The sequence below is a fragment of the Triturus cristatus genome, chromosome 1_2, assembly GCF_964204655.1.
Source record: "Triturus cristatus chromosome 1_2, aTriCri1.1, whole genome shotgun sequence".
In the NCBI taxonomy this organism is placed as follows: Eukaryota; Metazoa; Chordata; class Amphibia; order Caudata; family Salamandridae; genus Triturus; species Triturus cristatus.
The window spans coordinates 439,031,539-439,045,762 of record NC_140580.1 but is presented as its reverse complement, the minus strand read 5'-3'; the positions used below and the strand labels follow the sequence as shown (position 1 = coordinate 439,045,762).

Genomic DNA, 14,224 nt, shown 5'->3' with positions numbered 1-14,224 from the left:
GTAATTTTGTTTAAGCTTAAACTGTTCCAAACATCTCAAAAAAGGCTCAAGACTAGGGGTGAAAAAAGCCTCAGGAGGCAAGGATGTTTAAATAGCTTGTGACATTGACTAGTACAACCATGGAGACCTTGCTTCATTTTTATTACATTTTGGCCATTTTTAATCCAAAAAGAGGACACAGCAGGTTCAAGATTTTCATATTTAGCAGTTTCTTTAAAATATCACTCTCTGGGGTTTTACTCCTGCGCATCTGTAGCTAGATTGAGACGGATTTGCCTGATCTGTCTTTCCCTGTTTTCTAATGTGTAAGGATGATTGTCAAAAAATATTGACATCACTGTTTTTTAACTAAACATCTCCAACGTCCACTTTTTGTAAGTGTAGGATTGGTTGATACTTTGGAAAGAAAATGTATTTCTGCTATTGAATGGTATGACTTCCGTAACAAAAATATGGCTTCATTGCTGCAACACTTGCATCGCTTCCTTTAGATTATGCCTATCACCATTCTGAGGCCAGAGTCTGAAAAAAACACGTTAGATATAGATTCCTTACCTTAGAATTACCCCCAGGCGTCAGACCGGATCCGGAAAGTTTTTCGTCAGCAGTGCCTCTGCATGTCGGAAGGTAGCGTCGGTCGGCTCCGTGTTCGTCGTTGGTGTCGTGTTGCCGGGATAACGTCGCGGTAGCTACTGAGACACCCCCTCGCGCGCTGACGTCCGTTCTTTCTTTTTCTGCGCCATCCAGCGCAGATCCGGAGAGAGTGGTACCTCCAGTCACATTTTGACTTGACTTTTTTCTCGACTTTTGTCAACTTTTTTTCTGAGTCTACCGACTCCTGGTGCATGAGGGATGCCCAGTTTCGAGGCCTGCGGTTAGTGTACCTGACTGATGTCGGTTACAGATCCGCACCGTGTGTCTCTCTTTTGCCTGGAGCATGACCACAACCCCAAGTCCTGCTCTGACTGCCGGTCGATGTCACAGAAAGCTTTGCTGGAGTGGTCCCGAAAGTTGCTTGAGCGCCGGCAGTCGGCTCTGCGCCGTTCAGGGTCCCGGTCGCGAGGGAGGTCAAGGGACTGGTCGCAGAGCCATCACCACTCGTCCAAGCCATCGAAGTCCTCGCACTCAGGGTGGGGTAAGTCAAAGCACAAAAAGAAGTCGAAGAAGCATCGTCGCTCTTCGACTTCTCCCCGTTGGTCGGCTGACGCGACGAGGGATGTGGGCGGTGCCCCTCCTGTAGCTCCGCGCCCGGAGCCCGTGGGGTTGGCTCCTGGCTTCCCTCCCTTCACGTTTCCCGGAGCGACTCCCGCTCAACTTCGTACGTTCTACGAAGTGATGCATGCCATCTTTGTGTGACCCGAACCGCTGGCGTGCCTTCGGGCCCCACAAACTCGGTTGGGGGACCTAGGCCTTCTTCACCGCCTGCTCCGGCCCCAGCGCCACCAGGCCCCCGTGGATCCAGGCCTGGATCCGGATCGGTGCCGGTTGACCTGATTACAGCTTCACTGGCGCCGCTTCCTCCGGCACCGCAACCGACGCCGGTCGTGTCCCCCAGCCGGCGTCGACCCCGGCCTCCATCCCGATGTGGAACCGGCGCTGGACGGGGACGCCGGATCCGGCGCCAAGAGGGGTTTTTGTGCCCCTGTTCACTCCTGGGGTCCCTTTTTGCCCAGATTAGCAACCTGAGAAAGAGGAGGACTGGGAGGGGTCAGGTGACCCTTTAACTGATCAGATGGAATCTGAGAGAGGAACTGGGGGATTCCAATGTTCCTGACACCTCTCCTGACCTTGGCATATTTTCTCCTCCTACCGTGGCTACGGAGGAGGGAGCGTCATATGCAGTGGTGTTACGTAGGGCGGCCGAGGTCTTCAACCTCGAGCTTCCTATGGTGGCAGTCAGGGTTAACCTCCTGACAGAAGTGTTTCAGCAAGCGGCGAGATCTTCGGAGCCCCTGCTGTCGTTTAATGAAGCCCTTACAGACGTCCTTTTGGGCACGTGGTCCAGGCCCCACACGGGGGCACCCGTGGATAGGATGATTGCCCGACGCCACCGCCCCGCTCCAGGCGACCCCACTTTCCTCTCCCAACACCCCACCCCGGAGGTCTTGGTGGTCCAAGTCTCCACTTCCAAGAGCGCATTCCCTACCGCTCCCCCGGAGATGGAATCCACAAAGCTGGACCATCTTGGGAAGAAAATTTACTTTTCCGCCAGCTTGGGACTGCAGTCAGTAAACACCACATATTTTTCGGGCTGTTATTCTCACTCTGTGTGGGATACGGTTGCGCAGGTGCTGCCCCAGTGTCCGGAGGAGGCCCGGACAGTGCTCTCCCAGGCTGTCGCTGTCGAGAGGTATACGGCCAAGTTTACCATCCGTTGTGTGCTGGATACCGCCGACTCTCTGGGCAGGACAATTTCAACGTCAGTTGCACTTAGTCGCTACGCCTGGATGAGTTTGACTGGCTTTTCAGGGGATGTCTAGAACACTTTGATGGACATGCCCTTTGATGGCCGTCGCCTTTTTGGCGACAAAGCGGACAATGCCCTAGAGCGTTTCAAGGACTCACGGGCTACGGCCAAGTCCTTGGGCCTCTCCAACCTCCCAGCGCAGTCTGCTTTTCACCCTTTTTGTGGCTTCAGAAGGGGTGCCCCCCTGCGTCCCTCCCAGAGCCACAGGCCGCAGCAGGTTGGCCAACCTCGCGCGGCCGGGGACGTGAGAACCAATATCATGGTTCAGGGGGCCAGCGGGCAGCCCAGTCCATCAACCCCCCCCCTGCAGCAGCCTCCAGACCCTCCTAGTCCCACCTTTCCGGCCCATCAAACGCCAGTGGGCGGCAGGAATCGCCATCACCTCCCCACTGGCACACCATCACGTTGGACAGGTGGGTTTTGCAAATAGTCCGAAGGGGCTTTTCCGTCCCCTTCGAGACTACCCCTCCAGCCATGCCACCGTGATACCACCGCATGTCGGAGGATCATCTGGCCCTTCTCCAGCAGGAAGTTACAGCTCTCTTGGCCAAGGGAGCCATCAAACGCGTTCCTGTCCCAGAAGTAGGTCGTGGTTGTTATTCCCACTACTCTCTGGTCCCCAAGAAGGACAAGGGCCTGCGTCCTATCTTGGATCTCAGGGACGTCAATCGCTTCCTCCAAAAGGAGAAGTTCAAGATGTTGGCGCTTGCTCAGGTCTTGTCTGCCCTCGACCCAGAAGACTGGATGGTAGCGTTGGACTTGCAGGACGCTTATTTTTACATCCCCGTCCTGCCGGCCCACTGGCATTACCTGCGGTTCACGGTAGGACACAAGCATTTTCAGTTTACCGTGCTCCTCTTTGGCCTTACCAGCGCCCCTCGGGTGTTCACGATAGTGATGACGGTGGTCGCAGCTCATCTGCGCAGATTAGAGGTTTGTCTTCCCCTATCTCAACGACTGGCTGTTGAAGGCGGGCTCGCCCCAGGCAGTCGTTTCCCACTTCCAGACTACGGCCGATCTCCTGCATTCGCTGGTGTTTTCCATCAATGTGCCAAAGTCACACCTGAGCGGTTAGGGACACGTCGCAGTTTCAGGTCTATCCTCCCGAACAGCGAGTCTGGGATATTCAGGCTATGATTCTGATCTTTCAGCCTCTGTCCCGGGTTTTGGTCAGAATGACCCTGAGACTGCTGGGCCTCATGGCCTCCTGCATCCTGCTGGTAGATCATGCCAGGTGGCATATGCAGGTTTTGCAGTGGGACCTGAAGTTCCAGTGGGCGCAGCATCCGGGTAATCTGTCTGATTGTGTCCAGATCTCTGAGGCACAGCACGTCAATTGCAGTGGTGGCTCACGAACCAGGATTGGGTCAGCGGCAGATCCCCCTCTCTTCCCCAACCAGACCACACAGTGGTTAAGGATGCGTCCCTTCTGGGATGGGGCGGCCACATGGGAGAGGTGGAGATCAGAGGCTTATGGTCTCTGGCGGAGTCCGGGCTCCACATCAACCTTTTGGAGCTCCGGGCGATTCGACTTGCACTGAAGGCATTCCTTCCCTCTGTGTGGGGAAGATTAGTGCAGGTGTTCACGGACAACACCCCCACCATGTGGTACTGCAACAAACAGGGGCGGGGTGGGGTCGTGGACCCTATGTCAGGAGGCCCTGCTCTTTTAGACATGGCTGGAACATCAGTTAATTTTCCTGTTGGTTCAACACCTGGCAGGTTCCCTGAACGCCAGGGCGGACGAGCTCAGCCGCATGTGCATGCTAGATTACGAATGGCGTCTTCACTCAGATTTAGTGCAAGGTCTCTTTCGACAGTGGGGAGAGCCTTGGTTAGATCTATTCGCCACCAAAGAGAACGCGCAATGTCAGCACTTCTGCACGTTGGAATTTCCAAGGTGGCACTCGCTAGGTGACGCTTTTTGTCGCGAGTGGAGCTGTGGTCTGTTGTATGCCTTTCCGCTTATACCACTTCAGCACTCTGGGCAGAAGAAGATCAGGCGCGACCGACCTCAAGTCATTCTTGTGGCTCCGGATTGGGTACGAAGAGTCTGGTATCCCGAGCTGCTCAACATGGCCGTCGATCCTCCTATCCGACTGCCTCTTCGGGAGGATCTTCTGTCGCAACAGCAGGGGACGGTCCTCCACCCAACCCTGTCCAGCCCCACCTCCTTGCGTGGAGATTGAGCGGGGGCAGCCGCAGCCGACGTCGTTTGACCTGCCTCCCGAAGTCTGCGATGTAATCTTGGCAGCCAGGTGTCCCTCGACTAAGATGGTATACGCCTGTCGATGGAACAAATTTGTTGCATGGTGCACAGCAAAGGCTGTGGATCACCTCTCTGCCCCTCTTTGTGAGGTTCTCTTGTTCCTTCTTTCTTTGGCCCAGCAGGGCTCTGCTCTGGGCACTATCAAGGGCTATCTCTCGGCCATTTCTGCCTTCCTATGGCTTACAGATCAGCTTTCTCTTTTCAAGTCCCCGGTTGTTAATTGTTTCTTGAAAGGCAAAACTCATCTCTTTCCTCCTATTCCTTTCATAATGCCTCAGTCGGACTTGAACCTGGTTTTATCTTATTTAATGTGCGCTCCCTTCAAACCGCTTCACCACTGGCCGTTGAGGCTTTTAACTCTTAAAACTGCATTCCTGGTGGCCATCACCTCTCCCAGATGAGTGAGTGAGCTCCAGGCTCTTTCTTCAAAGCCTCCTTTTCTCTCTGTGCATCCGGACACATTTGTCCTCAGGACCCGTCCATCCTTTCTTCCAAAGGTTGTCACTGCCTTTCACATTGGTCAGACCATCACTTTGCCCACCTTCTTTCTGCCTCCGCATCCTTCCAAAGAGGAAGAGAGGCTCCACCGTCTGGACCCAAAACGTGTGCTGACTGTCTGACCGCAAAAAAACAGTTCAGGATGGATGACCAGCTCCTTGTTGGCTACGTGGGCACCAAAAAAGGTCGGACCGTACACAAACGGACTATCTCTCGATGGGTTGTTTTGTGTATCAAGGCCTATACGTTCTCTGGCAAAGAAGGAGCCTCCAGTGGGGCTGCGTGCCCATTCCACCAGGGCGACGGCAGCCACTACTGCTTTAGGGCGAGGAGTTCCTCAGAATGACATCTGTCATGCAGCTGACATCGTTGCACACCGTTACGAAACACTACTGCCTAGACAACCAAGTCCGGAGAGATGGCTTCTTTGGCCGTTCTGTTCTCCAGGAATTTCTGTGTAATATTAGTTCGCAGATCCACCTACGGGGTTGGTATTGCTGGGGTATCTATTCTAAGATAAGGAATCTATAACTAACGTGTTTCTTTCAGATGAACAAGTTACTTACCTTCGGCAACGATATATCTGTAATAAACATTAGTTAGTTATAGAGTCCTTACCGCCCCACCCATCCTCCCCGTTCTGCGAACTGATTTCTAGGGTTAAGGATATCTTTTCAGGGCCCTAGTTTTGTGCACCAGTGGTCAGTGTCTTGCATGGCTCTGCGTTTCTGGTGCAGAAAGTCGTGCACAGAATTGACGTTAGCACGCGAGGGCGGCGTTTAAGTAGCTACCGCAACGTCATCACTCCGCCAACTACTGACACGGAGCCGACCAACACCACCTTCCAACGCGCAGAGGTACTGCTGACGAAAAACTTCTAGATCCAGTATGACGCCTGGGGGTAACTCTATGGTAAGGAATCTATAACTAACTAATGTTTCTTACAGATATATCGTTACCGAAGATAAGTAACATGTTCTTCAGTGCCTGTCATGGTGGATAGATTCGGCCTCTTGTGGGGTGTGCATGCAGATGTAAATCATTGGCGAATTAAGGAGTACTGGAGGTTTCCTTTCCTTTACCATGAGTTTGTAAAGTCACAAAGCTGACGCTACGCATTTCAGGCAAGGTTTTTTTTTTTTTTTTTAACATTTACCTACTAAACACAGCTACATAATAACGTTTATAAATATATTGTTACAAAATTCGCTGAAGCTAAATTATGAACCGGTACTGACGTGTATGGGTACAAGTCCAATGACATAGTAAAATCCTTTCTCTGATATAGTTTCAATTTGTAGTCAAAACGCATTTTTTTTTTGTTTATTTGGTAAATTATAGGTTTCAAGAGTTCGGCGACACAAGTTTTAATTTTGTCATATTGGAGACATTTTTATTTGATGGATTACCCACCAGCATGTTGTAACCTATTTAGAATGAAAAGTGAAACATTTTCTCATAATCTAACATTTACATTAGCACATAACGAAGCATTTATATAAGCTAGCGAAGATATTGACTGCACTTCGTCAATGATTGGGAAATCTAATATTATGTTATAACATTGTGTACAAAATGATATTGCATTAAAATGCCGTTATGTATATAACAAGGCTCCAGACTACTGTTTAACCTGTTATTTGCTTTTGTTAGATTAATATAGACATCCTTAACTCGCTCATTGATACTGGAAATTGTTTTATGAACATCAGTTCTTATTTTTTGTGTGTATATTGCTGCAGGAGGATTGTAGATTTGAAGGACCAACGCTGGCTCAAGCCATTGAACTGTTTGGAGGCAGGCGGTGGAGCACGAGGAACACAAGCGGCGGGAGCTTAACAAAAAGCACAGAGAAGCCAAGTATCCAGAGAAACAACACCCTGGCAATAAGTACCGTCAAGAAAAAGAAGAAAGTTCTCATGAGGGTAAAATACTGTTGTTGTTCTGTCTCTATTTGTGATGCTATGATAGTGAATAAAACCACATATATGTTTTATTCCCTTGATAGAAAAAGACCACCATAGGTTGAACACTGTGTGTGATATTAGCAAAATAAATATTTCTTCCTCATTTGTTGCCTTGTACACTTCCCCACAGAAACAGCCGCTACAAAAACTGCCATCAAAGAAGTCAGAGTTTTCGGCTTGTCCCACTGTTGCCGTCCTTTCACTATTATTGCACTTAGGCAAATGTGTCCTGTCATTAACCATTCCTCAGTTATATGAAAGCGTACTGTTTGTGTTAGCGTGAAGTGCACACTAATGACATATGTAGCAGGTTTATAAAAAGAGGAGTTAAAGGAAGCATTGCCGAAATCACAATAAATTACATAGTTTCTTTGCATGGGATATCAGTATTCTAGGGCACGCAATAAGCAACACTTTTTTAATCAGCACTCATGTCTAGAGATCAGGGGAACTAGTCAAGAGGACTAATGTCACTTTACCGTTGCCGTGAAGAGGACTTGATGAAGTTCTTCACATCGAAACATTAATGACTCCTTTGTTCGTTAGGTAGGTTGAGAAGAACCTAGCACCCTATGACTGTGGGTCTGTCTGACATGTAAGTGGATTCTTCAAACAATTAAATATTTTAACATTAATATGACCAGAGAAGTCAATCGTGCATCTGTACTATTCCTTTAAATAGAATAGTATTTCTTCCATCTGTTATTTTGTCATGAGGTCTTAAGACCTTACCTTTCACCCATACCTCCCATTTGTAATATACAAGCAGCACTAGAAATGTAGATGATGGACTGCTCAGGAAGAATAGAAGGAACCTAGGACTGTGACCAGGATAAGCAAAAAGTAATCCGAATAGTTTCATCACTTTAGTTTGCGCTAAGATGGACAATTTTAGCTTTATCCATCCCTAGCTCATCTTTTGTCCCAGTCCTTTGTGCGATCAAAGGCCAGGCAGTGCCACATCTTTGATTAACACCCCTTAGTAGTTATACAAATATTTCTTGACCCTAATGGTATTGCTGGTTCCAAAACACCACTTTGGAAGGCTAGAGAATGTGCAATGAGCCATTGATCGATGACCTCTAAAGTCCGACATTTTAAACTCATATTTTGGGACCCTAAAACCATTTACATGCACAAGGCAAGTATTCCCAGTGTGTGAAAGAACTCCAAACTGTGTGTAGGCATATCAACAGTAGGAGTTCAAATGTAAACCAGCAGGCCTACAGTTTAACCTTCAGGTGTCCCATTGTCTATACTATGCCCAAAGACTGACTGTACTATGCACACAGACCCGGAATAGCAACCTCCGTGAAGAGCACATCTTTGTGGGCTATGAGCAGTAAGCCAGTCCATGACACATCATACAAACTGGCACCAAGCCACAGCAACAAGAAGAATATTAAAGGGATAAAAGACCTGGAAGATACTGGCACAACACAACAAAGAACATGTTACACAATAGGCACAAAATATTGGAACACTTTTATACCCCCTAAGTGCAGTACTGTTCTTATGTGTTTGAAGAATGTCGTTATCAAAGACTTAAAAGCAGGAATTCAACTTCCAGCATATTGACCTACTAAAGGGGCAACATCTGTTCTTCTCATGGACAACCCCAAGGATATCAGGAATTACAGTCAATGGACACAACTAGAACTGAATGAAAACAAAACTGCCTTGTCATGCAGCCACAAACATAGACACCACAGGGGGACTAATAGCCAGGAAACATTGCAAACATCAAACCCAACAGGAAGGCATCTGAAGATGGAACAATAAAAACACTTGGACATAGAAACCGCAGTTTCCAACAATGTTTTGTTTGAAAGGAACAAAGATTCAGCCATATGTGTACAAGACAGGCAACAGAGGTGGCTTGAACCATGTAAGCTAACAGCAGAAAGATGAGGTCATGTAAGAGAATATCCTTGAAGGAGGTTAACTATTAGAACCAGGGCGTGAAGAAAATAATGTAAGGCTGTAAGTTGCCAACAACAAAATGTATATGAGTGGTAAAAGTCACAAACAAATGCATGTAACCACGTTTGGGTACTTCCCAGATCACAGCCTGGTGCCATATATCAGCACACATCTAACATGCATAGAAAGAAGGAAGGAATTTAAGAAAGATAAAACACCTTACTATAGGAAAGAATAACTCTAACACCAATGCAGCAAAGAAGAATAGTTGAATTCCATATCCATTTATGGAAGGTAGAGAATCAACAGGTGATATGACCCTCTAAAGGAGAGGCTTAGGAGAAGTGGAAACCTAACTCATAAGTACTGGCTTCTGCCCAAGGAATCTCATACTTCCCAAGAGTTCACAGACCACCCAAAAGAAATATATGTAGTACAGTAAAAGTGCCGCTTAAGGCCAGTGAACGCTTAGAGTAGTACAAATATTATTAGAAGGCTTATCGTATGCAACAGTTATGGCATCCGCGTAATTTGATCTGCAAAGCTACGGCCATCTTAACCTTATAAAATATGACCAACTCCCTGTGCATCATAAGAGTATTAAAACTCATCCCTTTATTGAAATATTCACTCATATTTTTCCAATGTCTTTGAACCGTCCTTTAGTAGATTTTGAAATCTCTTGTAGACAAGGATCTTAAAAGTGAGTGGGCAGCCACTGAGCCAGCGGGCCAATGGCTTTCCTTAAAATGACACCCTCATCTATAGGAGCTTGTTTGAATTAATAGCTCTATTATATTTTCTTTTATTCTGATAATGTCTCAGTTTCTTTTCTAGTGTTTGTTGTGCTTTTATTTTACTGGCAATAGTTAAGATTTCCATGGCTTTGGTTTTTTTGCTTTGTTTCTAGTGCTTGCTTTTTGTAAGAGGTTCAAAGATGTTTCATTTATAGGTGAGATATTTCACCCTTCTCCTGTTCATTCTTGGCCCTTATATTCTGACTTTTCAAAAAGTAATGTGAGATTGTCTTTGTTAATATGATTCAGGGTGCACAGTTTTATTTTTTTCTAATGGGTCGTAAATGTTTTGGTATAAAATGTATTTTCTCCTCTACTTCATATTGAATTTCTGCTGAATGACTGCATTAGAGAATGGGAAGCAATTCTCTTTTCAGTCGATTTTAGAGCTAGGAATGAATAGCTCATCTTTCATTTGCAAGTTTTTAAATGTTCCCTTCAATTTTAGGGTGAAAGTGGAGATGCAGCTGATGATGAGATGGTGACTCGTAAAGCAAAAAGTTATAAAGAGTATCGTTCACGGAGTGGTTCTGACCCTCCTGATATTGATGAACAGGAAGAGTCAGGTGAGAAAAATTGATGTGGGTGAACTTGTTCTAATGAGGGTCTGTCTGGTGTGTGTTTCATAATCTCTTCCTTGGTAATGAGTGTACATTTATATTCTAGAAGAGCTAAGAAATGGTGGCAGGTTAGTCTAATGGCTGAGACTCATGTTAGAATCATGAAAAATGATTTCCGATTCGCATTGTCCTAGTATGACGCCTTAATATTCTGTTATAATATCAGTTTGCCTCCAAGTCTCTCACTTACAGCACTGGAACAAGAAAATTAACAATTGCAGACAAATCAGAGACCCCACGGTCACGATTATAGAAACCAAGCTTTCTCTTGTAAAGCGCCAACACTCTGAAATCACATGCTGAAACAAAACAGATGGGATTCAATCCTACTCCCGATCAGGATAGATTTAAAGACTCACCTCTTCCTAATCCACCTTGAAGTTTAGGTTGTTCTGTCTGACTTGTTTCCGTACCACACCAAAAAACAGCTGGCATTTAATTTGAAGTTTAAGTTATTATTGCACAAGTTATGTGTTTGCATGTGTGGTGTTAGAGAATGCTTTCTTTCTGACTGTTGGCAAACTTAATACTGATTGAGTAAGTCGGTTGTTTTGTTATGTATTTGTTAGATCTGTAATCCATGGTTTGATCGTCCCCCAAACTTTATGCCTCCCCCCAACCCCTTCCTGTTTTCGGAATGTCATTTTTGTTGGCTTTACGATTCTGTGCACTTTACAACTGCTAACCAGTGCTGAAGTGCTTGTGCTTGCTCCTTAAACCATGGTACAATTGGATTACACCTTATTGGCATATTTTTAATTTACATAGAATTCCCTAGTTTAAGGTACTACATGTTCCCGGAGCCTATAAATCAAATGCTACGAGGGGGCCTGCAGCTTAAGTATCCCTTTAAAATGTGTCTCAGGCCTGCCACTGCATCCTGTAGTCCATTTAAACTGCCAATTTTACCTTGCAAAAAAAACTTTTGGCAGGCCTAAAACTTTTCTTTTTAAAACATATAAGTCACACCTAAGGTACGCCTTAAACAGCCTACAGGACAGTGTGTATTTTATTTAAAAAGTAGGACGTATTTTTATGTTTTACATGTCCTGCTCGTGAAAAACTCCTAAATTTATCTTTCACTACTGCAAAGTCTGTCTCTCCCTTTGGATAACATTTGGTTACCTTATCACATTTAATAATGCTGAGTTTTGATTGGTAACAGATTGGGATCTCGAGTTTGGACTCAATTAATTGTAAGTTGAAATCCTCTTTAATGATAAAGTCGGGTTTTAAGTGACAATTCTGAAAATGCCCCTTTTTGAAAGTTAGAATTTGCTTGCCCTAACCATTGGGTGCCTGCTGGCTGTGTCCTGGGTCATATGACTATGAATAGTTTGGCAGCTGGCCTTTTTGTATTCCTCACAGACAGTGAGACAAAAGGGGACTGGGTGTTGGCATGATGGGTGGGGTGGAGCTGTTCCCCGCCCCTTACTTTTCAAAGGACTCCCTTCAGCACACACAAATGGACCGGACACCAGTCTTTTGACGACTTGGAGTCTTGGCAGGGGAAGGGAAGAACTTTCCAGAAACAGATGTGGGGGTAGCCTAGAAATTTCTCCCACTTCAAAAGATGGAACGGAGTGTAATATTGGTCCTCATGAACTATTCTTCAGCACATTCATGGACCCTTGGACTACAGACGGACTGTCCTGTTCTCCAGAGGACTACCCTGCAGCTTGAGGCCTCTCCTGTTCTCTGTGAAGGAAGACTGGCCCGTTTCCCTTAATTCCAGGCTAACCTCCAAGGGTCAGTTGGCTGACCTTCTGTTCTGAGCTATAGAGACACAACAAGCTTCAAATGCCTCTTTGCAGCTGCCCAGCTGACTTTGCTGCAACTGGACCTGCCTGAGCCATGCTGGCCTCTGCTTGAGTGAGTCCCTGATTGCCACAATATGCTTTCCCAGGTCGTGGACTCTTGGCTGGCATTGAAGTTCACTCCTTTGTGAAGGAAGGAAAAATCCTGAAGTTTTGGGCTGTTTGCAAGAGCAAACGACTCACCCGCCAATGCGAAGCGCCAGTGAACCTGACTGTTCTCACTACATCGACCACATGATCTGCACTTCGCTGTACAGCGACAGTCCGCGGTACCCGCTAACATGAAGCTACAGAAACTATTTTCAGCGATGCCCGATCGGACGTTAAGGCTACCGCAATGACAGTCTGCAGCACCAGACCTACTCTTTGCACTACATTGATGGCCTTCTGCATTGCTTTCCCTTCTCCTTGGGACCTTCTCCACCGTGAACAGAACTCTTTGCGCCAGACTTTGTGAATGTAACTTTTTCAGCATGAGTAACCTGGTCCCCGTATCTGGTCCATGGTCCATCGGGGTCGGCCTGAACTTGTGACGTTCCTCTGGTCTAGCATGACTAGATGACCGGGAGTGGCACTTTGTGCTTTCCGGTGCTATATCTACCTAAATCTATGAAATTGCATATTTCCGGTTCTATTGATTGGATTTTTGTCATTTTGGTCTCATTTTATTTATTTACAAAGTATCCTATCTTTCTAAAATGGTTTGGGATTTGTTTTGTGTTGTATTTTCACTTTAGTACTGTTTGTTTGCTGCTTAAATGCTAAACATAGTGCATTTAAGTCTGACTGCTTTTGTGCCAAGCTACCAGCGGATTGAGAACAGGTTAACTTAGTGACTTTTGTGGTTCACCCTGACTAGGATTGTGGTTCTTTCTTTGAATTGGGTTTACACCCCCTCAACCATTAACCCAATTTCTTAAAGTGTGGCTCTGATAACTCAACTCACTGCTTTGACTTAGCAACAGTTGATAAACGAACTCCTTACCCACTGTTGGTACCCGTTGGTACATTATAAAGGCCTTCCAGGCAAGGCTGTCAGAGTTCTCTGAGAGCCTGTCAGCACAGTGCTGTTTGTCTGCTTTGACAGAAAGCACAGCTGCAGGAGGGTAAAGGGAACCAGGGAAAGTGGTGGGGTCTGGTTAAGGGTGGCAGGAAAGACATTTATTTTCCACAGTAGAGGCCATATTATGTATGTGTCCCCCATTACTCCTGAGCCCTTTTGTAGTGTCGAAAGCAAGGGCAGATGATCTTGGGACATACATAACATACAATTATAGATGAGTAAAAAGTGAATTACGTGGCTGTTTTTCACTGTGGTGTTCTGAGTGACATAGAGTACTCTAGCTTTGCTCTCAATGTCTATCTGATGTCATTCAGAAACCCTCGTAATTCACTATTACCCATCTATAATTCTGTATGTTATGTATGGCTCTCACTGAAAGCCATCAGCGTGAACACCAGATTCTAAGGCTGAAATTTAACTGCTATGATGGAGCAGTAGTTGTTAACAAAGCCTGTTACCTGCTGTTGATACGTCATAAAGGAATTTCAGGCCGCTCTGACAAGCCTCTCACAGAGCATGTATTGGAAAGGAGAGGTAGGGTGTTTATTTTTCACATTTGGGTCTGTGGTATTTGTGGGTAACCCGTTACTCCCCTGCATAGCAGTTGAAAGTAGGGGATGATGAGTTTAGGGGCTATACATAACTTAAAATTATAGATGGGTCAAAAGTTCTAAGTGACATCGTAGACCACTCGAGATTCAATGTCACTCAGAACCTCTTGATGGAAAACATCCCGTAATTCACTGTTACCCATTTATAATTCGATATATAGCCCCTTTGTGTGGTGCAGAGTTGCACTTCCT

At 46.2% G+C, this 14,224-nt stretch overlaps 1 protein-coding gene across 7 annotated transcripts in view; it reads left to right on the top strand.

Moving 5' to 3' along the window:
- Positions 1-14,224, top strand: part of PLCE1 (phospholipase C epsilon 1) — a 932,976-nt gene that overhangs the window by 527,731 nt on the left and 391,021 nt on the right. For all 7 annotated transcript variants that reach the window (XM_085605968.1, XM_085605952.1, XM_085605960.1 and 4 more), the window contains 2 exons: positions 6,977-7,159; positions 10,370-10,487. In XM_085605968.1, coding sequence (XP_085462094.1) covers positions 6,977-7,159; positions 10,370-10,487 — 301 coding nt within the window. The remainder of the gene's footprint in view (positions 1-6,976; positions 7,160-10,369; positions 10,488-14,224) is intronic.